At 40.2% G+C, this 24,088-nt stretch overlaps 4 protein-coding genes and 1 long non-coding RNA gene across 8 annotated transcripts in view; 3 read left to right on the top strand and 2 right to left on the bottom strand.

Annotated features, from left to right (window-relative positions):
* Window positions 1-240: 240 nt before the first annotated feature.
* slc35d1a (solute carrier family 35 member D1a) lies at window positions 241-5,612 on the top strand. The gene is made up of 12 exons (XM_086089286.1): window positions 241-442; window positions 630-663; window positions 765-851; window positions 945-1,012; window positions 1,102-1,173; window positions 1,253-1,321; window positions 1,534-1,636; window positions 2,515-2,607; window positions 2,760-2,827; window positions 2,918-2,996; window positions 3,868-3,950; window positions 4,516-5,612. Exons 1-12 carry the CDS (start codon window positions 333-335, stop codon window positions 4,619-4,621), a joined length of 972 nt encoding a protein of 323 aa, XP_085945412.1. The 5' UTR covers window positions 241-332; the 3' UTR covers window positions 4,622-5,612.
* Window positions 5,613-5,966: 354 nt separating this feature from the next.
* Window positions 5,967-11,529, bottom strand: LOC147166220 (transmembrane protein 205). Its single transcript, XM_086089282.1, has 4 exons — window positions 11,312-11,529; window positions 10,630-10,829; window positions 9,332-9,495; window positions 5,967-8,159 (listed from the first exon to the last, which is right to left on the bottom strand). Exons 2-4 carry the CDS (start codon window positions 10,727-10,729, stop codon window positions 7,857-7,859), a joined length of 567 nt encoding a protein of 188 aa, XP_085945408.1. The 5' UTR covers window positions 10,730-10,829; window positions 11,312-11,529; the 3' UTR covers window positions 5,967-7,856.
* Window positions 10,798-18,152, top strand: LOC147166219 (uncharacterized). Its single transcript, XM_086089546.1, has 9 exons — window positions 10,798-10,835; window positions 12,499-12,586; window positions 13,481-13,591; window positions 15,907-15,953; window positions 16,026-16,115; window positions 16,201-16,369; window positions 16,447-16,554; window positions 16,639-16,699; window positions 17,197-18,152. Exons 1-9 carry the CDS (start codon window positions 10,798-10,800, stop codon window positions 17,697-17,699), a joined length of 1,215 nt encoding a protein of 404 aa, XP_085945672.1. The 3' UTR covers window positions 17,700-18,152.
* dhcr24 (24-dehydrocholesterol reductase) overlaps window positions 18,118-24,088 on the bottom strand; it is a 25,586-nt gene continuing 19,615 nt past the window's right edge. For all 4 annotated transcript variants that reach the window (XM_086089278.1, XM_086089280.1, XM_086089279.1 and 1 more), the window contains 8 exons: window positions 23,630-23,785; window positions 23,447-23,552; window positions 22,994-23,112; window positions 22,420-22,683; window positions 21,292-21,435; window positions 19,789-19,986; window positions 19,455-19,633; window positions 18,118-18,539 (listed from right to left, as the gene is read on the bottom strand). In XM_086089278.1, coding sequence (XP_085945404.1) covers window positions 18,386-18,539; window positions 19,455-19,633; window positions 19,789-19,986; window positions 21,292-21,435; window positions 22,420-22,683; window positions 22,994-23,112; window positions 23,447-23,552; window positions 23,630-23,749 — 1,284 coding nt within the window. In that variant the 5' untranslated portion in view covers window positions 23,750-23,785 and the 3' untranslated portion in view covers window positions 18,118-18,385. The remainder of the gene's footprint in view (window positions 18,540-19,454; window positions 19,634-19,788; window positions 19,987-21,291; window positions 21,436-22,419; window positions 22,684-22,993; window positions 23,113-23,446; window positions 23,553-23,629; window positions 23,786-24,088) is intronic.
* LOC147166218 (uncharacterized) overlaps window positions 22,434-24,088 on the top strand; it is a 2,208-nt gene continuing 553 nt past the window's right edge. Inside the window, exon 1 of the long non-coding RNA XR_015096486.1 lies at window positions 22,434-23,795. This is a non-coding gene — a long non-coding RNA (uncharacterized LOC147166218). The remainder of the gene's footprint in view (window positions 23,796-24,088) is intronic.

The following is a 24,088-nucleotide window of genomic DNA, read 5'->3' as shown; positions in this document are numbered from 1 at the left end:
ACGTGTGCGCTCAACCAGGCAGTGCTTCTTCGTAAGGGCGGAAGTCTTTTACCAAGTTGTAGAAAGTGTACTAAAAACGCGACATTCTTCCCCCTTCTCAATGTAACCCATAGCAATCCTGATTTTGAACACACGTGAGACATTAAAAGCATACAGTACGGATAGAATGGCTAATTTAAGCGTTATTGAGAGAGCCGGCAAAAAAAAAAAATGGCGTAAGTCATGAATAACGTGGTTACGTACTTTGCGTGCGCACCAGCAAGCAGGGAGCGACTCAATGGCAGGGCGGCCGAAGCCGACGGTCCTCAGTGCGGAATGACAACTCGTCGGGGATGGCGGACAAACCTCCGACGGTGTTCTCCAAGCTGTTCGCCGCCGGGTTTTACGCAGTCAGTTCGTTCGTCATCGTCGTGGTGAACAAGAGCGTGCTCACCAACTACAGGTAGGCCGGCCGAGTCAACTAAAGCTAAGTTGTTAGCCAAGTTAGCTCAAGGCAACTTTGAATGTCGCTGTTTAAATAGCCACCTTTCCATTCGCACACGGCGTTAACTCGGGAGTGCGTTTAACGCACTTTGAGCTGATTTTTTTTTTACACGCACTCACGACCACAACCTCTCCATGTTCCCTAGGTTCCCCTCGTCGATATGCGTAGGGATTGGGCAAGTGAGTTTCGCGACCATTTCCCCCCTAAAACACAAGATTCATTGACTTGGAGCTGGGATGGATGCAGCTGTTTTGATTTGACCGTGTGTGTGTGTGTGCAGATGTTGGCCACGGTGGTTGTCCTGTGGGTGGGCAAGGCAGCGAGGGTGATCACCTTCCCAGACTTGGATGAGAAAGTACCTCGCAAGGTGAAACCACCTGTAGTACATTGTGTTGTAACTTATTATGCTTTTCTTTTGAACCTTTATTTAAATTGTGCCGTTTAATTTTTTTTCTTTAAGACATTTCCTCTACCTCTCCTTTACGTGGGCAATCAAATTAGTGGTCTGTATGGAACCAAAAGGCTCAAGTAAGTTATTATTGTATTAGTGGTTGGATGGAAGTATTTTTTAATTCTGTTCATTTATTTGATCACCCCCCCCCCCCCCTTCCCATTAGCCTGCCGATGTTTACTGTGCTCAGGAGGTTCTCCATCTTGTTCACAATGTTGGCTGAGGGATTCCTGCTCAAGTAAGCAATTTGCATTTGACTCTCAATTTGGAGAGAAGATTGGTTTTTCATGTGGCGTCGTTTAATCAAATTTCGACAGGAAGAAATTCTCCAGGTCAGTCCAGCTGACAGTATTTACGATGATACTCGGGGCCTTCATTGCTGCCAGGTAAGTTTTTTTCGTTTGTTAAGTCAGCTGCCGACATCGAGTTGATTTATAATCGGCAAGAATGCAATATTATCTTAAGTTTATATCCGTTTTATAGTTATGCCTAGTGTGCATTTTTTTTGTGTTAAAATCGACCCTCTTTTTTTGTGTACATTTGATTTCAAAGGCCTAAAAATAACATTTGTGTCACACCGCGTTTTGCCGTTTCACAGCGCAGACGTGTCGTTTGACCTGCAAGGCTACGTCTTCATCCTCCTCAACGACGTGTTCACGGCGGCCAACGGCGCTTATGTCAAGCAGAAATTGGAAGCCAAGGTACGTGGCGGTGACTGCGTGTGAATGGCAGTCATTGTTGGGGAGTGCGGGGGCAGCCATTTTTGGCATCGGGCACAGAGTTGTCCTTCAACGTCTGCTCTCAAGGAACTCTTGCATGCTTTGACTGGAAATGTTTTCTGAACAACAACAAAAATGCTTTCTTGGGTGGATTTGGATAAGAATACACACTTAGGTAATTTACTTTTCATTACAATAAGATCCTTGGTGTATTGCACAAATAAATATTAATGCTAAAAGCTGTTATTAACTCATTCACTGCCATTGACGGCTATAAACGTCGAAGATTCATTTGAACCATTTCTATTAGTTTAACATTTTTCAAAATATTTTTATTGTACATTTAGAACAGATATAAAAATTGTGATTATTCGTGAATTAACTTAATTACGATTACAATTTTAATCACCTGACGCCCCAAATTTTTAATCTTTTCTTCTTTAAATTTTTTTTAAAAAAATCATTCACTGCCATTGACGGCTATAAACGTCGAAAATTAATTTGAACTATTTCTATTAGTTAAACATTTTTTTACACTTTGAATTGTTTTCATTGTACATTTAGAACAGATATAAAATTTGTGATTAATCGTGAGTTAACTAGTGAAGTCATACAATTAATTACAAAAAAAATAAAATAATTTCCTGTCGCCCCCAAAAAAAAAAATCTTCAAAAAAAAACCCTGACAAGTCGGGCAGAAAAATAACTAATAAACTGTCCAAAAAATTATTCATTATTGAAAAACCTGACAAAGCAAAAAAAAAAAGACATAATATAATAACAGAAATTTGGGCATAAAAAAAATTAAAAATAAAATAAGCGGAACAAAAAATGGTTACAGCTTATTCTGTGTTTCACAGGAGCTGGGCAAATACGGCTTGCTGTATTATAACGCCTTATTTATGATCTTACCCACTCTGCTGCTGGCTCACATGACTGGAGACATACAGCAGGTACGTAAAGCAACAGTGACACGCCGGGAGTTTGACTTCCTGTTAGTACGTGTGCCGTTAAATGAGAACGCTCTCTTGCTAATGGCCGAGCTTGCCACCGCTGCTTCTTGGGATTTATGTGGTTGAAAAGTTTGTGTTTTTTCTGTGAGCAGGCCATGGACTATGACGGTTGGTCAGACGTGTTCTTCCTCATACAGTTCTTCTTGTCCTGCATTATGGGGTAAGAATACGGTGGCTACGGGACATCCCCAAGGCCATGCTATTTTTATTTCAACTTTTTTTTTCTTTTCTTTTTTTTATGTGTGCGCAGGTTTGTCCTCATGTACTCCATTGTGTTTTGTACACACTACAACTCTGCACTGACCACCACCATTTTGGGCTGCATCAAGGTGAGCGTCAAATCATTCAGATTCAATAAAGTTTCCAGGGGGAAGAAAAAAAAAGAATATAATGGTTACATAATGACAGCCTGGTCGGCTCATTGATCGGATTGACGAATTATGACATTACAGCCAAACACAAATGAATAAAATACGCAAAATATTGGCCGGTCGGATATAAATGATCAAAAAAAAAGTGTAGTCTAATAAAAACATACAGTTAAGAAAGTAAGCAATGGGCTCTTTGCACAAATCCACTACTTCCTGAACCACTCCTTCATTTCCTGTCTTTCATGATTGGACAAATTGATTAATCCAGGTGTGCCTGACCTGACCTCAGTAACCACAAGGACGATGGACAGACACACCTGGATGAATTAGTTTGTCCAATAATGAAAAGACAGGAAATGAAGGAGTGGTATTGAGTTCAGGAAGTAGTGAGTAAATTAAATGTCTGGTGTGCACACCTTGACCACTAGGAGGCAGCATAATATTTGGTGTTTTGCATTCTGTATCATACATTCGCAAGTATTCATATATTTATTGTTGAAAGAATTAAGGGGCCAAAAAAACAAATACACATTGTCCAGGCCGTGAAATCACAGCCACATGAGATGCCTGAAATGCATCATTGGCAGACATTTTGAATTTCCTTGAAAAGGGATGTTGAGAAGAATATACTCAGGAAGTTGCAGCGTGACATAAATAGGCGAGTTGTCACTTATTTAAGAATGTCGAGACATTTAAGCTTTGGTGAAGACAGTTTTACTCCAGAATAAATTCACATTATTTCGATGGGAAAGTGAGTTTTTGTAATCCCGTTTGTTTCTTTCCGATTTTGTGCTGTACTGTCAAAACTGAACTGCTGACAATTTGACAGAATGTCCTGGTGACGTACATCGGAATGGTGTTCATTGGAGACTACATCTTCTCCTGGACCAACTTCATTGGCTTGAACATAAGGTATGGAATAAAGCAGGGCACACATGGTCTGATTATTTATGAATTAATTTTAACACAGCAATCCGATTTCAACGCTCACGTCCCAATATTGTCCGCCATTTTAAAGCATTTTGACTGATCTATCAAGATCCTACTGAATATTGTGTTCTATCACAATATATAAGCATTAAATCTATAAAACGAACGTAGACTCGTCTTTCACCAGGAAAAAAAAAGAAGCTTTTCTAGCTTTTTCCGGTCTTGAATTATTTGTGTCGCTGTCGTTCGTGCGTAATTCCACTATTGACCACAAGATAACGGCACACCTGCATAGTTTGAGATGGTTTAAAATTTAAATGCTAAAAAAAATTAGGGAGGATCTCAGCACAACCTAGTTTTTGAAAAAAATAATATATATATATATAAAAAATGTAATGTGCTATAATCTTGCTTTGTGTTATCCATTGCTCTTGCTCTCAGTATTGTGTGTTTAAAAAGACCGCCTATAGAGTATTTAAATAAGGCATTTGTATGTTACAAATGTCACTTTTTGTGACCTTGGTAATGTATCTTTTTGTGTCGGCAGCATCGCAGCCAGCCTGGTGTATTCGTACATCACACTGCGAGAGGAGCAGCCCAGCAAGGCCAGCGAAAGCATTAAAATGGACATCAAGGGCAAAGTGGTTGTATGACACTGGATTCTTCTCGTTTTGGTCATGTAAGTGTTCTTTAAAAAAAACAAAAAAAACGTTTTATTTATATCCGAGGAGGAACTGATGGTTACAAATCATCATTGGTCTACAAAGTTACGCAAAGACGGTTACGGTATTTTTTTTAAAGAGACGGTAGTATTTGTATTTTTAATTGTTGAGAAGGGAAACATATTTATGACATTTTTATAGACATTTTATGTGACACGCGCACACAAAAGTGTGCTAGCTGTTATTTTCTTCTAACCCCATCAACGTTTTTTTCTGAGCCGCCAGCAATTTGTTCACATCAGAAATGGTGCTCTTCACGAAATCAAATGGGTAATCGGTAATGAAATAATGGACTTCAGAAATTCAGAAGGGGGAGGGGGGGGTGAAATTTTGAGAATTTGGACAATTTATAGTTGAGCAAGCTCTCTAAACGAAATCGAGATGATCAAGTGTCAATGTATCGATTGTGACACCTAAGTCAGCTGTTTACAAGAAGGAATGTAACATGATGCCTTCAATGTCATATTTTCTGTGCACTCTTTTGAGTCTGTTACCGTGTTTTTGCACATGCACTGTTACAACATTGGGAGAGGGTGGAAAAAGAGACGTTTACTTTTAATTCATGGGTCAATCAGTGCGACATTGTTGAAGTGTGCGTGTAGCGGGCTGGGCTGGGATGCAGTTGTTACATGTTAGTGCAGTCTTTATGTGACGGCCTGCCGCACCACCACCTGACGTAAACGGAGGTTTTTGTGGGTTACCTAAGTTTTTTGTTTTGTTTTTTTAGTCCGGTACAAATGTTCTTTTTTTTTTTTTTATCAATTGTATTTTGGCTTCAAAGAATGAACTTGATTCAAATTGTGGCTTTTTAACTTGAGTAACCATTTCTTTCTTTTTTCTTTTTACAAAAATGCTTTGAGATGTTGCAACATTTGTTCCTGTTATCAAATTAAAAGATGAGCCGTTTGGCTTTTTTTTTCCAGCTTGCTGAAACAATTTATTTTGAGGTTCAGATGACATTTATGTGAATAAAAAAAATAAAAAATCACAGGACAATTTTGACAGTTTGGCTTTGGTTTAGCTTTTCTTTTTTTTTTAATTACCATAAAATACAAATGACACCAAGTCAAGATTTCACTTTCAAAATCAGTCTCTGTACATAAATCATGCATCCCAAAAATAAAAAAATCCTTAGTACATAAAAAGTGACGTCAAGTTTCTTAACTTGTTTTCCTGAGCCTTGTAGTCCATATAGTGAAGCTGAACATGATTAAATCCAAACTTTTGTTCACACTAAAAAGCACCAAAACCTCACATCTACAAATACAGAATATATAAACAAGAGAAAAAAATAATTAATTGCATTGTCTTTGCCTTACTTTTTTTTTTTTTCTTCAAACAACCTTCACCTAAAATTCCCACAACCCTGCTGTGACTTTCCCATCATGCACTGCGCATTCCAACATGCTGGCTTTTATTCTTAGCGAGTCCAACGCACAAATAATGTGCGCTCCTCATACAACATATGACACGGGTCCACATGCTAATCCAACCCAAATGTCACGGCTCAGTACCATCAAGAAAACTTTGAAGAAAAGTATCGATTCAACTCTGGAAAAAGGTCAACCAATCATCACGTATGATGTCACGCGTTTGTTTCTTTTGTGTCATTTGTGATGCGGCCAAAGAAGTGTGATGATTTCCACAACAGCCACACATTGACTTTGTGATGTAGCGTTAGTTGTAGCGCGCAAGAATCTTGGAAGTAACTGCTTGATTTTTTTCCCCCTCTATTTACGGTTGCTCAGTACAATATGGCTAACGCGGCAGTAAGTCACCGTCAATCTGAAAACGAAGAAAGGAATACAAACCAAAAAGGTAGCAGTTTTTAAAGTTCACGTGAAGAGACTTCGTCACATGGTGAGTATGCCTTTTTTTTTTTTTTTTACATTGTGACCAATTGCAGGGCCCCGCATTTACATCAATAATTCCACGTAAGACTTAAAAGTATTTTTGGAAGATTCAAACACAAAACAAGATAAGCCAGGGAAGAAAAAAAACTAAACAAAACATGACAAGCTAGATGTCAGTTCCGCCCAAACAGGAGGAGCAGGACGGAGTGGCGTAAAAAGACTCACAAGAACTCTCTGAAGCTTATCTTGTTTGAAAGGGAAACTGCTTCTCGTGAAAGGTCAGACGCAAGACTGGCTGACGCATTCCAGTTTTGAAATAGCAATGAATTGCCTTTGTCAACTTCTATGTAAAGTTAAAATGAGTTTTCCTGGACGAGGTAATGTAAAATGAATGAAGGTTGTTTTTCTTCATCTGAAAATAGACCCTTAGTCAAGGTGGAGCGAATACAAAAAAAAATATATATATATATATATTATTTGGGGATTATCAGAGGTACTTCAAATGGTGGCAGGTCTGAATGTGATTGGTTAATAATTCCTTTCTCTAAAACATTGTATTTTTTTAGCATGGTTGTAATTGACCTGCTGATTATGTACGCCAATGTTAGGCTTTTTCAAAATAATAATAATTAGCTGAGGTTTTGCCAATTAACTCGTTCACTGCCATTGCTGGCTATAGACGTAAAAAATTATTTCTATTAGTTTGACACTCTTTACACTTTTATTAATAAGAGCATGAAACCCCCCCAAAAATGGTTTTATTGTACATTTAGAACAGATATAACATTTGTGATTAATCGTGAGTTAATTATTGAAGTCATGTGATTAATTATAATTTTAAAAAATTAATCGCCTTGCGATTTAAAAAAGAAAAAGGATTATTAAAAATTAAGGGCATCGGGCGATTAAAATTTTTAATTGTAATTAATCGCATGACTTTAGTAGTTAACTCACAAAAAATCACAAATTTTATATCTGTTCTAAATGTACAATAAAAAAAGTCTAGGTTTTCACACACTTGTTAACAAAAGAGGGGAAAAAAATTTAACTAATAGAAATAGTTCAAATGAATTTTTGACGTATATAGCCGTCAATGGCAGTGAATGAGTTAACACACCAAATATACTTTGCCATGAAACTGCAGATGTTGTTAAAGGAAGTAAAGGACATGCATGTTGAAGTCCCCAATTGTAGCACTTTAAGCCTTTCATTGTCTTTTGACTCAAGCTAACGCGTGCTTTGGGATTCGCCAACGCGCGCAAACACATACGGCACGGTGAGAAAAGGACGTATCAAATAGATTACTTACAACTTCAGAGCGAGCGCAGGTTCTCGGCCATGTAGCTGAGGCTGCAGAAGTTGCAGGCCACGCAGCACACGTTGCAAAGCGACGACAGCAGCCGGTAGAGCCGCAAGCGGCCGCTCAGGTGGCGGTACTTGGCGTCCGTCTCGCGCAGCTTGGCGTAGGCCTCGCGGTTGGACGACAGGCCGATGTCCTGGCCCAGGCCGCACGCCTGCTCCACCAAGTGCATGTCGGCCATGAGCTCCGACGTCATCTGGCCGAACCACTGCGCGTTGACGGCCGCCACCGTCACCGACACGAAGAAGATGAAGATCTGTCGGAAGAGAATGGAAACAAAATAAGGCTGAGATCTTGTCGCTTTAGATTTTAGATGGACACACACACAGCCTTTCGTGGATGTGACGTGTTGCTGTGTCAGCCATATTGGATGTGGCATGCCTGCTCATAAAGTAGTCCATTTAAGAGCGTTTAGAAAATTTCAAATCCTAAAGGATATTATGTTCAATGTACACAGAATCTACCAAATTAAAGAATAGACTCTTTCCTTTCACAAGTAAAAAAAAAAGAAGTTTGATTGTGCTGTTTTATCTTCTTCAGTAGGAGAAAGAAGTCGATTGCACAAAACGCAGCCGCTTTTCCCAGTGGGCTAAACTGTGCTGATCTCATATCTAAAATGGGGGCATCGATGCCATCTACTGGTGGTTGTTCATTAGTAAAGTTGTTTCCAAGTTTGAAATGTACAGTGGAAGACGCCTCCCCATCCATCCCCGTTGAAATGGAAAACCCCATTGACAGGCTAGTAAAAATTAGCGTTAGAATTTTCAGGAGGGGGATATAGCTTCTAATAACACACAGACATGTAATATAACAATAATAACAGACATATATTTTTCCTAATCTGTGAAAAAGGAAGCATCAATCAAACAATTGTATTTTATATTTTTATCGCTTTTACTTTAACATATAATTTTACTTGTTATTAAATTATTTGCTGGTCATTTAAGTTTATATTTAAAGTTGAGTTTTGGTAGATGAATAAATAGCCAAGTTTAGAAATCATTAATTTATCGTGATTTCAATATCAATCAAAATAATCAAGATGGGGTTTTTCCCCCAAAATTGCCCAGCCCTCACAGGCATATAATATAATCTTTATTCTTTACAAAAACTGACGATGTGTCAGCATGACTGTGCACTGCAGCATTATACTGCCACCCGGTGGCCAAGGCGGGAACACCACAAAGAGCAGGACAATGATTTGGATTGCAGCGTTAAATTATGATGCAAAAACTGTTTACTGCTCTACAGTCCTTACGTTTTGTATAAAGTACAATACAATCGAGATCTATTTTGTCTAATAAAAAAATACAAACTTTTTATGGGGGCTGGAACCGATGAATTCAATTCAATGGGGGAAAGAAGGCTCACAGCGGATCGCACCACTTTGTGGCATCAATTAATAATGACGATTGTGTGAAAACCCACTTGGAAGGCCTCTCGCTCGTCCAGCATGTCGCTGGGATGGTACACGGCGAAGATTGTCAGGTTGAAGAAGGCGCAGGCCGAGCCCAGGTGGAGGTAGAAGGGGACCAGGCGGCTCTGGATGAAGCCGTACGTGTGTCGGTTCAAGTGGTTGTCCATCACGAAACCTGGTTGCAAAACAACACGTCATCAGAAAGTGTTTTTGTTTACAAATTATTAACAAATATTTATATATATATATATATATATATATATATAGCAACGTTTCGTTGACAGCTACGATTAGGTTGATTATGTTTCGTAAAAGTGCAAGTCCAAATATTTGCATAAGGAAATGATATGCATTTCAATGATTTGATATGACAAGTACTAATGCTAATTATTTTTGCAGACCACAAGCTATATGGCTCGTGTGCCACCTTTAAGAACCACTTAACGAGTTTACAAATCCTTTGTCTGGTAGGCAAGTGTAGCATGAAGCCAAGTTGCTGTGACGTCTAACTTGACAGACAACCTTTGCTCCACTTTCTCCGCACAGTCATGAAAGTTGTCACAATTCACTAATGATTAAGGACACGTTAAAAATTACAATGAGGAAATGAAACAGTAGCTTGTGCTATCAGGAGAATTTCCTACTATTTTTGAAAAAAAATTTTTTTGCTATCTTAAGTTGCCGTCATGCATGAAAGTGAGATATCAGTGTGCCTCGTAAAAACCTCAGTTGTGCAATAAATCAAAGCACAAACTTGTTTTGCATGTTTTTTGTTGATGACATTTTGCTTTTTAGGGCTCAAGTAGGAGGCCTTACTGAAATACCGTAATTCCTATTCTATTAAACTATTATTAGGGAAATTAATTTGCCATGCCTTTAAAAAAACAAAAATCAGTATGCATCCTTGAGTCAAAAACACAAGTCATCTACTTTCAAGGAAAATGTACGATAAGTTAGAACTTAAAATAGAGCTGCAACTTATTATTATTTTAAGTGTTTAATCTGTTCATTTTCCATTTTAGCGAGTGGATTTTTGGTTTTCGCGTCTTTGAATGTCCCATGTTGTCCAAAGTTACTACAATCCATAAATGATGCCGCTATAACGATCACATGATGTCACCATGAATTATTTGCTAACTTATTTTTTCAAGCATGTTGATTTGATTAGAAATTTGAGACTCGCTGCGATAATAAAATCCCATTTATGTGTTAACATATCAAGACTTTTGAAAAGTTTTGTTTTTTTAGCTTGATGTACTGAATGACTTGCAGAAAGAAAGACAAGCTATTGTGTGGGTGTGGCACCAACTTGAAACGAAGGTGACCCAAATCTGCATTCCCCAGTAAGTGGAAAGCAGCATTAGCTGGGCCAGTTTGACGGTGAATGAAGGCTCCTGGTCGGTGGCCATGCTCGCTTCCGTGCCTCCCTCGCCTCCGGGCAGGTGGTCTCCAAATCCAATGACTGAAGTTTCCGGAAATGCCGGTTGGTAAAACCTTCTGCCGGAAGAGCTGTTTGTAAGACGTGACACTTGTTCAGTGTAAAGCTGTGACATACCCACAGTGTAAGCAGTAGTTCTCGTCTTTTCGGCTGTGCAAATCTGTGCAAACTTTACGCGCTGTTGTCACGGAAACTGCGTTTTGACAGCCACTCGCAAACGGGAGCGCGCGCCCACCGCTTAGCTTAGCGCGGCTAACTGCTGCTAGCCAAAGCGACTTTTTTTCGCCGAGTTTAAAACCACATAAATGTGAAATTACACTCTTATATTCGAGTTGGCAGCTTCGTATACAAACAAAGCGAATGTCGACTCGTTGTAAATTGTCAGTTTGCTAAGTGAAAGCGGCCGAGTTAGCTTGCTAACAAGTAGGGCACAAGGTTACTTTAACACACACACAAACAGTGAATACTTAACACTTTTTTTGGTTTGTTTTGTTAACTTTTATAAAATCGTGTAGCTGTTGTAAATAGTCCGAATAGTTGAGGATATATCTACCTATGGGACGACGCTGACGTTGCGAGAACACCTGAGAGGAAGAAAGGGAAATAAAAGTTCCGCCACAACAAACTGGTTCCACCCGAGCTTCGAGCCAACAGTCACGACACTTGACTTGAGTGTCACTCGACAGCTTTGCCACTTGCCATTGCAATTGCTTGAATATTTGGAAGTCGACACCTGCAAGTGAAAGTAGTTCTACTCTCCCGCACCACCACACGGACGATTTAGGAAAAACAATCTATTTGCTATTTAATTTCCTCCCAATTGCGATTTTATGCCATTTTTTCACCCCAAGGTCCTCTAGCCTATGGAAACAATCAATTAATCTGTTACAGTGAATATACAATTAAAAACGCAAATTAAACATGAATTAACATGAAATACAACGTTTATTTACTTACATAGTTAACACTTTGAATTGACTTGCAGTCAAATAAGCGTTCACCATAACAACTTCCACAAAATGCTACCAAACAAATGTGGCAGAAACGTAAATCATGAATCAGATTACAACAATAATGCAAACAATATGACATATGGACTGTGCACTTTTGAAGCACTGAATTGATCTCAAGACTTCAGTAAATAAAATATACACATACACAAAGCATGATGTCAGAAAATTACCCCCCCCCCCCCAAATTGCAGCTTTTGCAACTTTGAATTGCATTCTGATGCAATGCAGACACTTTTACAGCCATAAAAACAATTTACATTTTGCGTTGTCGAAACACATTTTTCCGAGATGTCACGGGACGCATCATTATTTCATTATTTACGAGTTTCATTCTTTCCCTGACCACACTAGTAGCACAAAAATAAAAAGTTTCATCGTTCCACATTGAAATGAACGGAAATTCCATTTACCGTACGCACTGCAATTCTGTTGATTAAAAAAACACCACCCATACCATGAATAAATAAAAAACACTTTTAAAAATGTTCACAGAAATAAACTGCACATGTAAGTAATTACTGTATGATGGACCGAAAGTAACAACTTCAACGATGATGAACACATTTTCACATTATCTGGAGAGAGAAAAATATGTACAGTAGTTACACTATTTCTGTGGAAGTTATTGGGGATAAAAAGCACACTTTAAAAAATGATTAAAATCTTGTCTGAAAAGCAAATCCAAGACAGAAACATGTGACTGTCATTTTGCTTTCTCTTAAAAAAGAACGGTCCGGCGAGCACAAGGTCAAGCGAACACTGCAGGCAACGGCTTCGATGCGCCTACTGGAGAAGTTGGTCCGACATGCCCACAGGTATGTCTTAAATGATTTTTGGCTGAATTTCAAGAGACAACAAGTCTCCCAAGAACTAGTTTTTTTTCGTTGGGTCTCCTACAACACCGACGAGGGCGAAGACGAGGCCAAGGGGGCAAAGGTCACCTCGAAGGTTTCCGCCTCCAAGAACAGGGTAGAAGTCAGGTCCACCTCGGGCGCCGCATGCAGGTTGCAGGTGGATGTGGACGGCGTGTGGGCCTGCGCAGGCGCAGACACTACAAACACAAAACAGCCGTCAATATTCTGCTTTTATTAAGGTCATATAGTCCTCAATTTTGATTGACATGGTCTGTCAGATTAGTCAAAGAATTCAAAAAGACAGCGGGACGCAGATTCTGCAAATTTAGAAGAGGATAAATTAGTATATTTTTAGAATTTTTTAATTTTTGGAATACCAGGAGCACAAAGTCACACTAGTAACTACAATAAATGTGTATATTTTCATATATAAAGATAATGCACATTCCAGTGTTTTCAAGATCAAACTTTTTTTTTATGTATTAAATATTTTGTAAAAAAATGTAGTATGTAAAGTAAATGTCATAAATGTTTTTGGAAAAATTACCTTTTTGAGTAAAAAAAAAAAAAGTAGCATTTTTTTTTCAACTTCAAGGCTTCCTCAGCGGTCATTTCTTTGATCTCATTTCCTGACTTGACTTTAATCTAAAAAGATACAACTTTTTACCTTATATATATATATATATATATATATATATACATATACACTTACCAGTGACCTTGTTTGAACTGGCGGTGACATTGCCCCACACTCTCTTTTTCTTTTTGCCCTGCACAAAAACAACATTAGACAAACGTGCTGACTTTTGTTAAAACAAATAAATGAGCGAGGGGCTCACGTAATTGTCTCGGCAGGACCAGCCTGGGTATGTGCGGGCGTGGACCAGGTTGAGCCTCTCAGATTCCTCGAAGTACTTCTCCTGCTCTTCCAGGCTCAGCGACTTCCACTGTGGATGTCATCACAAGGTCAGCGCACGCACGCACGCATCACGAGTAGACGCGTGTGTCGTAAACACGCTCACCATCTGCCCCAGGATCGTATTCACCGTGGCGCTGTCCTTATTGATGAATTGCACCTTGACCAAAGGCCGCTGCTCCTTCATGAAGAGCATGAAGGCGTTTGGGGGCTTCTTAATATAGGGCCTGCTGGAATCCTGGGGCCCCGTATTCCTTTTTCTCCTATTGGGAAAACAAAAACGCATAAGCAAAACGCATGTCGCCGGGTGCCAGGAAAGACATTTTTGCAGAGGATCCTTACTGTGAGGGGGAGATTGTGGCTTTTGGTGGAGGAGGCGGCGGAGGAGAAGGAGGAGGTGGGACAAAATAAGATGGCGACAACTCATAAAAAAGCTGCGCATCGCTAAAACACACACAGACATACACGTAAGATAACAAAAAGTGTGTGAAGATGCAAATATGATGTGTGTGTTACTTACATAACTTCAACAGGTGTTTGGGTCACCATCATTGGTCCACCACTGACCTGCAAAAAAAGAAAATAGCAATGGTTAATAATCTGCTTATGATTTAGTGGTAACAGTAACATGTGAAAGGGATTCCTCATATAGAACATGTTAACTCCCATCAACTACTTGGGACTACTATTTCAAGCCTCATGTTTGCATGCATGTTCCAAAAAGTTTGTGTGCGCATTTAAGATGTTCATTTTCATTCTCATCTCAATGTTATTCATATTAAACAACTACGAAACAGGATAGTTCTTATCACCCAGAGAGGAAATGTAGATGTGGCAGCATGCTGCAGATTATTTATAAAAATGGAAATAATAAAAAAATATATAAGAAACTGTTACAATGACTTTGAGGCATAAAGTGCATGTGATCCCCCCACGACCCCCCACCCCATCGCATATTAAAAACATGCAGTGTGAGGACTTTTTCATTTACCATTTAGTTGAGCGATACAGTAATTTAATGATAGCCTCAAAATTGCGTATATGCTCCAAAAAGTTATTTATGCTTGAACCTTATCCCTACCTGTTGATTTAAGTCCGCGTTGATCACTTCAAAAAGTATGTCCCACTCGACGCTTGCCATCCTCTCCGGTCGCAAAGCTTTAGGATAACTTTCGACATTTTTTTCCCCCCACCTTTATTACATCATCGGGCGCCGGCACTTGACGGTTTTTGAAAGAGCGGCGGCGGCTAATGCTAACGAGCTAGCTGGCTAATCTAACTGTCTTACAAGGGGGCGCGGCCGCATAGAATTTGCGCAGAAAGACACTTAAAACTTAAAAGAGCAAGAAAGAGCATACGAGACATTCATGATAAGTACCGTGGTGGTCGACATTTTGAGCGACTGGTTACTTAAGTAAAAATGATTTCAACATTAAAAACTCGTTATAAACGTAACGATTTTGGATAGGAAAAAAATATATACAGTTCAGTTTCTCTATAGCTGCCACATTTAGGCTACACAAATTTGTAGGAAATGGCAGTACATTTTGTCAATACAACTTTTAGAGTTTTCTTCCGTTTCTTAAGTGATTTAAAAAAAATGTCTCGTGCATTTAACGGACAAAATAAACACATTTAGGCTCAAATTGGATGAGGGCGAAGTGTATGTCCAGCCGTTAGTTAGCCATTTTGCTAATTAGCAATAGCATAACCTCCTACTCGCTTTTTTTTTCTTCTGCTCTTTCATTAACCGTCAAGTGACGTCACAAAGGTGCCCTTCGCCTCTGTGATTGGCTAATTTCGGGAAAAACTTATTTTTTTTTATTGTGTTTTTGGAGGCCTCGATATACACTGATATTAGTTATTAGCGTCAGTGTCAGGAGAGGATGGCAAACGTGGAGTTGCACGGACTTTTCCAAGTTACCAACGCGGATTTAGGCATGATGACCAGCAATCAGATACAGGTAGGGAGCATAAATAAATTTAATGCACATTGGGAAACTTTTTGGGAACATGCATGGTGCATGCAAACATGGGGCTACAATTAAAAAAAATAAAAATAAAAATTAATCTTGGTAATCTTGATAAATCACATGCTACAAGAAAGTACAGTAATTGTGTGTTTCTTACTGCATATGCTGCTCCAACTCCTGCATTTCCTTTCACAAAGAGATTATATTTGAATGTATAGTGTTTCAAACGCTCAATGGGGAATTAGTCAGATCTGAATGAAGATAAAGCATAAATAACCAAAATGCACACACCGAGTGGGCTGCATGAAAAACATTAGTCCAAACTTTTTAATGTTTCAAAAAACGTTCAATATGTAGAATTACATGTTAATACTATTTATTTTTTTTTGCAGGTTAATGGCACGCCAGTGGCGTTAAACCATCTTCCTATTCGATTTATGTAAGTAACACAAATAATGTGTGCATCTTCATACATGCTTCTCGTTGCCTAACGTGTGTCCTATGTGTTCAGAATTGGACAGGATTCCTATCAGTTGGCACCTGTTACTTACCTTCTCCCTCCTCTACTACCACCAACACCACAAAAATCTAAATCCTCACAGTAAGTATTCAGTATTCTCTGTAAAAAAAATAAAAAATAAAAAAATCCTTGAGTGGCCACACATTTTATGCTGTTTTCCCAACAGGAGAAAGAGGACAACAGAGCCCCAGAACAACAAGCCTTACGTTAAAAAGCCACCGAATGCATTTATGCTCTTCATGAAGGAGCAGCGGCCTATTATGAAGGCCCAAATCCTAAATGCAGGCGCAGTTCCTAAAGACAGCGCCACAGTCAATAAGCTCTTGGGTCAAAAGGTGAGTGTTCTCGTCCTTAGCTTGTACGGTGGTGGTACGTGGCATGTGTGCGCTGACACTTTCCATTACATCCACAGTGGAAGTCACTGACGGCTGATGAGCAGAAGAAGTACTTTGACGAATCTGAGCGGCTCAGCCAAATTCACGCCAACGTGTACCCTGACTGGTCCTATAGAGAGAATTACGTGAGTCCCATAGTGGAACAATAAAAGTAAATAATTACTTGTGTAATATTGTTTGTGTGTGAAATGACTTTTTTTTTTGTGCAGGGCAAAAAGAAGAAGAGAGTTTGGTCCCATCATGCCACCAGTTTAAACTATCTGATCAGCAGTAAGTAGAAAATCCACTCGCAGCCTATCTATTTAATAAGTGTATGTTAGTAAATGTTAATTTTATTGCAAGGGAAAATCAAGGCAACATTTTTCTTTGAGATGATATAGTCCATGCGTGCCCACTAGTCTAAAAGATATTCTGAAATTTTTGGAATAGGAATTAGGAAATTGACATCGTGACCTTGGGGCTCACATTGCGAATGTCACAGCTAACATTGACATCAACAACAAGAGTAGGACAAAATGGCCGCCTCTTGGAATGGGATAAAAAGTATTGATTAATCTACTCCTTATTCCACAATTAGATGAGTTGGGGCATATAGAACATAATACAATGACAATGTATGCCTTTCAATAGACGACTTGAATATCATAAAATATTGTACAGTTCAAGTTAAACTAAAGCTGATGAAAATAAAAATAATAAAAATTCTTAGTCAACGCAGAATCTTGCATCGAATCTCACCAGATTATGTCAATTGCGTTTGTTTACAGCGTCTGCGCCTGAGGTTCCCGTGCAGGCCCGCATGCCGTGCACATACACCCTGCATGAGGAACCCAAGGCGGATCCGGTCTCCACCCACTCACAGGAGAAGATGGAATCGGCCGAGGCACCCTTGTCCTCAACATCCGCTAACATCCAGCATGTGGGGCTTGATGAGGACCTGATCTCCACCTTCTTAAAGGACCTGGGAGCGTTGGAATCCACTACCTCATCTGACTCGTCCACCAACAGCTTGGATGAAGAGGACCTGACCTTCTACCTTTATAAGGAGCTGGAAGCCCTGGAGGCGGCGGAAGTGGCCGAGGCATTCTCACCCTCACCCTCTTCCTCGTCCACCTGCAGCCTGTATGAGAGGCCTGAGGAGGACCTGACCTTCGCCCTTCTTAAGGAGCTGGAAGCCATGGAGGCGGCCGAGGCGTCCTCAGCCTCTTTTTCGTCCTCAACCTCCCTTTCGTCCTCGTTCACCTCCTGCTTCTCCTACGGCGCGGAGTAGACATGGACAAGGCACAGAGCACGCTGGATGACTGGATTATACACCGTATGCACAAAATGTGAATTTCTCGACGTGTCTCTAAAGCGTGATGTGAATTCAAGGAAACTTTTTACAAAATATATACAAAATATGAATGTTTTTTTATGTTTTAATAACTTAAATGTGTTTTTATATACATTTTAATGACTGAATTGCTACTAAACATTTTAAAGACTGAATTGCTTTATTTTATTTTTTTTACATCTACTCTGAATTGCTTGTGAATGTTTTTAAAAATGTATTTAAAAAAATGTCCCAATGAATTGCTTTATTTTTTACATGTACTCTGAATTGCTTGTGAATGTTTTAAAAAATGTATTTTATAAATTTTATTTTTGTGTAAAATGTCCTAAGGACAAATAAGCAAATGCAAACTACAGAAAGTTGTATTATTTTTTATTATTGATTAAAACAATGTGCTACAAAAATAGGACCTTGTTTTTTATTGTAAAAAACAAAAAAAAACATTATGGAAAGTAATAACAGGTGGTGTCTTTTTAACACGTGAGGCACATAATGACTTAAGGTCGATGATGATCACATGACAACATTTGACGGCAACGAGCTGAAAGACTTGTGGGTGCAATATAAGGCAAGTTCGATTCCTTTTACAAGCATAACTTGATACAACCTGTGGCTGCAGAAGATCAGTGTCTGGCAGCCTTACAAATTTTGTCATAAACCTCCGGGAAAGCGTCCTTACAGCCGAGCTCCTGTCTCAATTTGTGATACAGCTGTCCGTCAAACATCTCCCAAAACTCATTGCGGTCCATGTAGACGTCTGCGTACAACATCTGGAATCTGCAAAGTCAACGCACGATACAGGAACCTTACACAATATCGGTGTTTATTTTAAAGAGGAAGTCAAGTCAAAAATGTTCTTTACAAGTTCTATGCATATCACTAGTCTAAACAGGCTTTTGATTAAAAGTGCATTTGTTTGAGTTAAGCAACAAAATCCACCCGTTCTCATCCACCTCAGGGGGCGGCCATTTTGTCACTGCTGTAGCAGTTGCTCAAGTCTCAGGTAACGGCCAATCACGGCTCAGCTTGCGAACATCACATGATCACACTCAGAAAACAGGTGATAATCCAACCTACTGGCTACACCAAATATGCCAAGGGCAAAGGTCAGGTCCTCCTCAGGCCTCTCATACAGGCTGCAGGTGGATGAGGAAGAGGGAAAAAACGTGGAATTTTGTCATTGATAGGGATTTAACGATAACGATTATATCGTGATATTAAAACTGCCTCAATGTCGTCGTCATGCCACAATATTAAAAGCAGCACATCTGTTAAAAATGTCAAGTTGATTTTCATTTGTGCAGTTCTAGCACCCTCTGGTGGTTAGTTTTTTAGTGCAGTTTGATTTTCATATGGCATGTTTTCCTTCTATGTTTAAAATCCACACGAATCGTCAGATGGAGAATGTAATATGCCTGTGAATCGAGTCAGTGTGGAGGAAATCAATGTGTGCATGCATTAGCAAGTAAGTGCCTCAATATTAAGTGTTATTAGAGATTGTATATTATTTATGTGCATTGCTGTTTTGTACAAAAGCGCAATATTGTGCTTTTTTTTAGTATGAGCTTTTTATTTTTATTTTTTAATATCGCTATCCTCCCCACAATATCATGATCATTATCGTATTGCGACGTTTGGATATTGTTACATCCCAATCATTGAGCCATGCGGCGTAAACCAGCAGAAACATACCCGTGGACGTCTCGGACGAATTTCTCCAGTCGCCGCGTTGACGCCGTTGCCTCAAAATGTTTGACTTTAGGCTCGCCGTACGCGCCGACATCCACGTACAGCTCCTCCTCTTTACTGTCGGGGTGGACCATGCCCCTGCCGGCTGGCAGGAGGAACGGGCAGAGCCAAAGAGGGTATACCTGGACACACAGAAAATGGGTAATAATAGCCTTAAAATGAAATCCCTGATTTGTTGTGACGAAAATCCGACTTCCAATTGTAATTTCCTTTCTTGTCATGTGCAAAACAATGTGAAAACGATTTTCTGTGGTCCGTGTAAATATTGCATCCCTACTTCAATGTCCTGATGAAAGCGTGTGATGGCGGCCTGCAGGTGCTTCATGGGCACCAGCATGTCCTGGACCACGTGGTGCTGCTCATACAGACGGCGGATGGTTTCTCCCTGCGTGAGCTTCAGCAGGGAGATCTTGGGTGGGACCATCCAGCCAAAGAGCCAGCGGAACGCCGGGTGGTTGCCGAAGGGAATGATATCCTGGCGGGGAGACAATTTTAGTCTTGATCTCTGCCAATATTCGGTCACCCCAGAGCGGAGAATTGGCCAAATACGAATGGAGAACATCAAGCCGGGATTCAAACTCAAACCTGAGAACTTTGAGGATAAACTGCGAACCACAATAACACCGTGCTGCCCACGTTTTTGACCTGTCATCTGGAAATACGTTCTTTCAAATTTCATACATTATGTAATATGTGACATTCTTCAACTTGTCCACATGTTTACAGTTGTGGCTAAACAATTTGGAAAAATAATCAAAAAGCGCTTTTTTTCCCCTTCAATATTGACAATGCAATTTAATATGTGATCAGTTTCAAGGTCCTATTCCCATGTTGTTGTTTTTTAACAAACACAAGCAATAAATCAACGTATTAAAATCTGTTTAGTAATTATATTTCATTATGTCATTACAGTACATGTTCATAAAGTATAATAGAGAGCAATTCATTCAAAATCTCATAAAAAAACAAAAAACAAAAATTGTGATCTCTTTTTGTGATGCTGGAATGGATTTATTGCATTCCCAATCATTTCAATGGCGAAAGATGACTTAGGGAATGTGTGTTAAGTTACAAGCGTGGTCGAGGAATGAATTAAACTCACATCTCGAGGTATGCAATAACCCAATACTTACATTTAAAAGAACTTTTACGTTGACACAAAGAAGCTCTGATTACTTGGTAGCCGCAGAGGAAATGAACGCTGTCTTCCAAGTAAAAGGAAAAGAAAACCACATTTAAAGATGTCTTTGTTTTGTGCTGCTTTATGATGTAAGCAGCACTTCAAAGGTTGTAAGGTTGAAATCCAAAATGAAGCGCCGTGTTTTCTGTAATTAAACCCCGTAATCGTGAGCGCAAACAACTAAACGGCAATTACGCAGACGCCAAAAGACGCAAGAGGAATGTTGCCGTGTCCTTACTACTCGCGGAGAAGCGGATGATTGATCATCTCGCGATTTAGCCGAGTCAGCCGGTCCCGTGACATCGCTTTCAAACTCGGCAGCCGGCGTCCGCAGAGGCCTGCCGATGGACACGTGTCAGACCGGCACGATGCATAATTAAACACACCATTAACCGGCTACAGCGGAGCACGTGCGGCAATCTAATGGCTTCGTGGGCCGCCAGAGAAAAAAAAAACGAAGAGGCGAACATGCACAGCTGGAAATGTAGGATGATGACAAGGCAATGTTGCTTTACTCTCATTTTGGTCTTTGAAAAAAAATATTGCGTATTCAATTGCAATGACTGTATATTGTTGGTGAAAATCGTTCAGCCCGAGTACCTGTAGCTCCCAGAAGATGCTGCGTGTGTGTCTGTGGTAGTAGTGTCGGAGGGGGATGTACTCCACTCCATCCTTGCCGCCCGTCAGGTAGCCCTCCACGTGTTTATAGAACCAGGGTTTGAAGTGCAGGCCGATTCTGTTGATCTGAAGTAAAACAAAACAAACAGGAGTATTATTATATTTTGGTTTAATGTTGTTTTTTGCTAAAAAAAAAACACCACAGTTTCTATCAAATTAGTTGTCGTCTACCTGGATTTTTGGGGGGTTTACTTCACATTGTATACAGAAGGCTTTGAGATACGAAAATAAATCATTTGTTATCCTCTACAAAAAAAAAAAAAATGTAATAGTAATTTATTCACCAGAAGGAGCGGCACATTGAATTGAATAGCAGCATCAACTATTAAAGTGTTCTTTTTCGTTCTTAAAAACACAAACGCAACATTTTTGGCGGGCAGTGACTTGATAGATGAGTGTTTTGAGTTGAGAGTGTAGTCACGGAACAAAAACCTGTATTGTACTTTACGCCCAGAAGATTCTAGGGTCTGCTGTAGTCCCAAGCAGAAATCAACCAGGGTTTCTAACCAGTGTTTGTCTTCATTTTTACCCCCCCAAAAAAAAATTGAACAGTAAATGTTTTTATTTCACATCAACACACACTACCACATTGACTGCTGCTAGGTAAGTTAGCAGAATACAGAAAATACAAGGCAATTAAGATAATAATTAATAATCTAATTTCGCTTCACCTAGGTGGGTGTGACAATCAGTGGTACTTTAACTTTAGTTCTAATTATAATTAAAGATAATAAAAAAATTAAAAGTATTCAACCTAGGACCTTTTAACATTCGGAAATTATTCTGTACAAAAAAAGACATGTCTTCATATTAACAATTTTAGAAAGTAATAAAAATATTGGCAGAACACAAAATGTGGGCAAATTGTAGTATTACTTCAAAATACTCAAAGGTATTGGAATTGGAATAAGATCGCTACTATCCTGTAGTTAGCCACAAGATGGCACTCAATCCAAGTTTCTGGTTTTACGTGCCCAGGCACCTTCCTGGCTTCGGGTCGCCTAATTTGGGTCATAAAAAAAAACCTCATTTCATTTCTTACTTTCCTACCTTATCAGGCTTGGCGTGTTCGCTCATGGTGCCCGTCATGATGACGGCGGAGTCCAGCGTGAACTGGATGCCCTCCACGAAGGTGTTGCCTTTATTGGAGGACTCCTCTGCGAAGCGACGGCAGATGTTGTCCAGGCCTCGCACTGGCTCGTAGCGCAGCTTCACCCACGGCTTGGCGGGCACAATTTTGATCTCAGCCGCCACCAGGAAGCCCAGAGTGCCGCAGGACCACGGCACGGCGTGAAAGAGGTCCGAGTTCTCCTCCTGGTGATCAAAATAATATTTTGGCAGAATAGCTAGATAGATAGTTTTTAAGGAAAAATAAGATTTCTGACAGTCCCTAAAGGCAACATCAGACCATTGAACGGACGGACGGACGGACGGACCGGCAGATAGATAGATAGATAGATGATAATAATAATATTTTGGCAGAATAGATAAAAAGCTAGATATAGCTTTTAAGGAAAACTAAGATTTCTGACAGTCACTAAAGGCAACATCAGACCATTGGATAGATAGATAGAGTTAGATAGATAGATAGATAGATAGATAGATAGATTTCCGCATGTCTCACCTCACTGCAGCGCACAAAGCTGCCATCAGCCAACACCAGCTCGTAGGCCACGCAGATGTGCTGGAAGAGGCCGTGAATGTGAGAGGACGACTCGATGCCGGTACCCATCACCAAACCACCTGAGACACACGAGAGGGAGATTGAGAACGTGGTGTGATTTAATGTCTGGCAGCACAACAACAGACGCGGCGGCCTGATGGGAAAACATTAGGCCGCGTTGATGTGCAGTTTATGGCATCAGGAAATCCATTATGAAACCCGATCCCCGGGCGCCTCCAACTCCATGGCCATTTCCGCCCTGGTTTTGATCTGTGCAGTTCCAGCGTCGCTCCTCTAATAGTATTAGGGACTAGGCCAAACAGGAAGCAGTGATGGATGGGAGACCGAAACGCCCCCCTGTCATCACACCGCCTCCTACTCGGTGATGATTCCCGAGACATTAATGCGACGTACCCACGGTGAGGTCATCCAGCTCGGGGAGCACAGGCAGAGTCCAACCAATGGATGTGAGGAGTGCCGTCACCTGACCCATGTTGGCTAGGGGCTCCACTCGCACCACCTGAACACCAAACAAACACAATGACTTCATCATGTGTGATGTCAGGGATTTGCAAACAAACCCCATCTTCTCCCCACCTTCTTTTTGGTGTCCACCTCCAGGATGTCCATCATGTTGATGGTGATGTTCCTGTGGGTCTTCTTGTACTTGCCCACCCGCAGGGACACTGTGAGCCAACCGGGTCGCCCCGTGCACATGAAGCCCTTACTGCCCTCCTCCCGCCACTCACGCACCTGAAAACAGGTCAGAATAGCTGAGGTTTGGTTATCTTATATACGTTTTACGACATTTTTAGTTGGTGATGTTCCATTAAATCAGAGGTGGGCAATCTCGGTCCTCGAGGGCCGGATTCCTGCTGGCTTTGGAGGTTTCTCACTTCCAACACGAGCTGATTCCAATCAACAGGATCGATATCAAGCTTATGCAGAGTTTGCTGATGAGCTGATCGTATATCAGCTGTGTTGGAGAAAGGCAACATGCAAAACTTGCAGGACTCCGGCCCTCGATGCCCACCTCTGCATTAGATTACTATTATT

Source organism: Leptonotus elevatus, chromosome 11 (genome assembly GCF_054856555.1).
Source record: "Leptonotus elevatus isolate MCC_2025b chromosome 11, RoL_Lele_1.0, whole genome shotgun sequence".
Lineage (NCBI taxonomy): Eukaryota > Metazoa > Chordata > Actinopteri > Syngnathiformes > Syngnathidae > Leptonotus > Leptonotus elevatus.
Note: the sequence above shows the minus strand (reverse complement) of the source record. Positions and strands in the feature narration are given on the sequence as shown.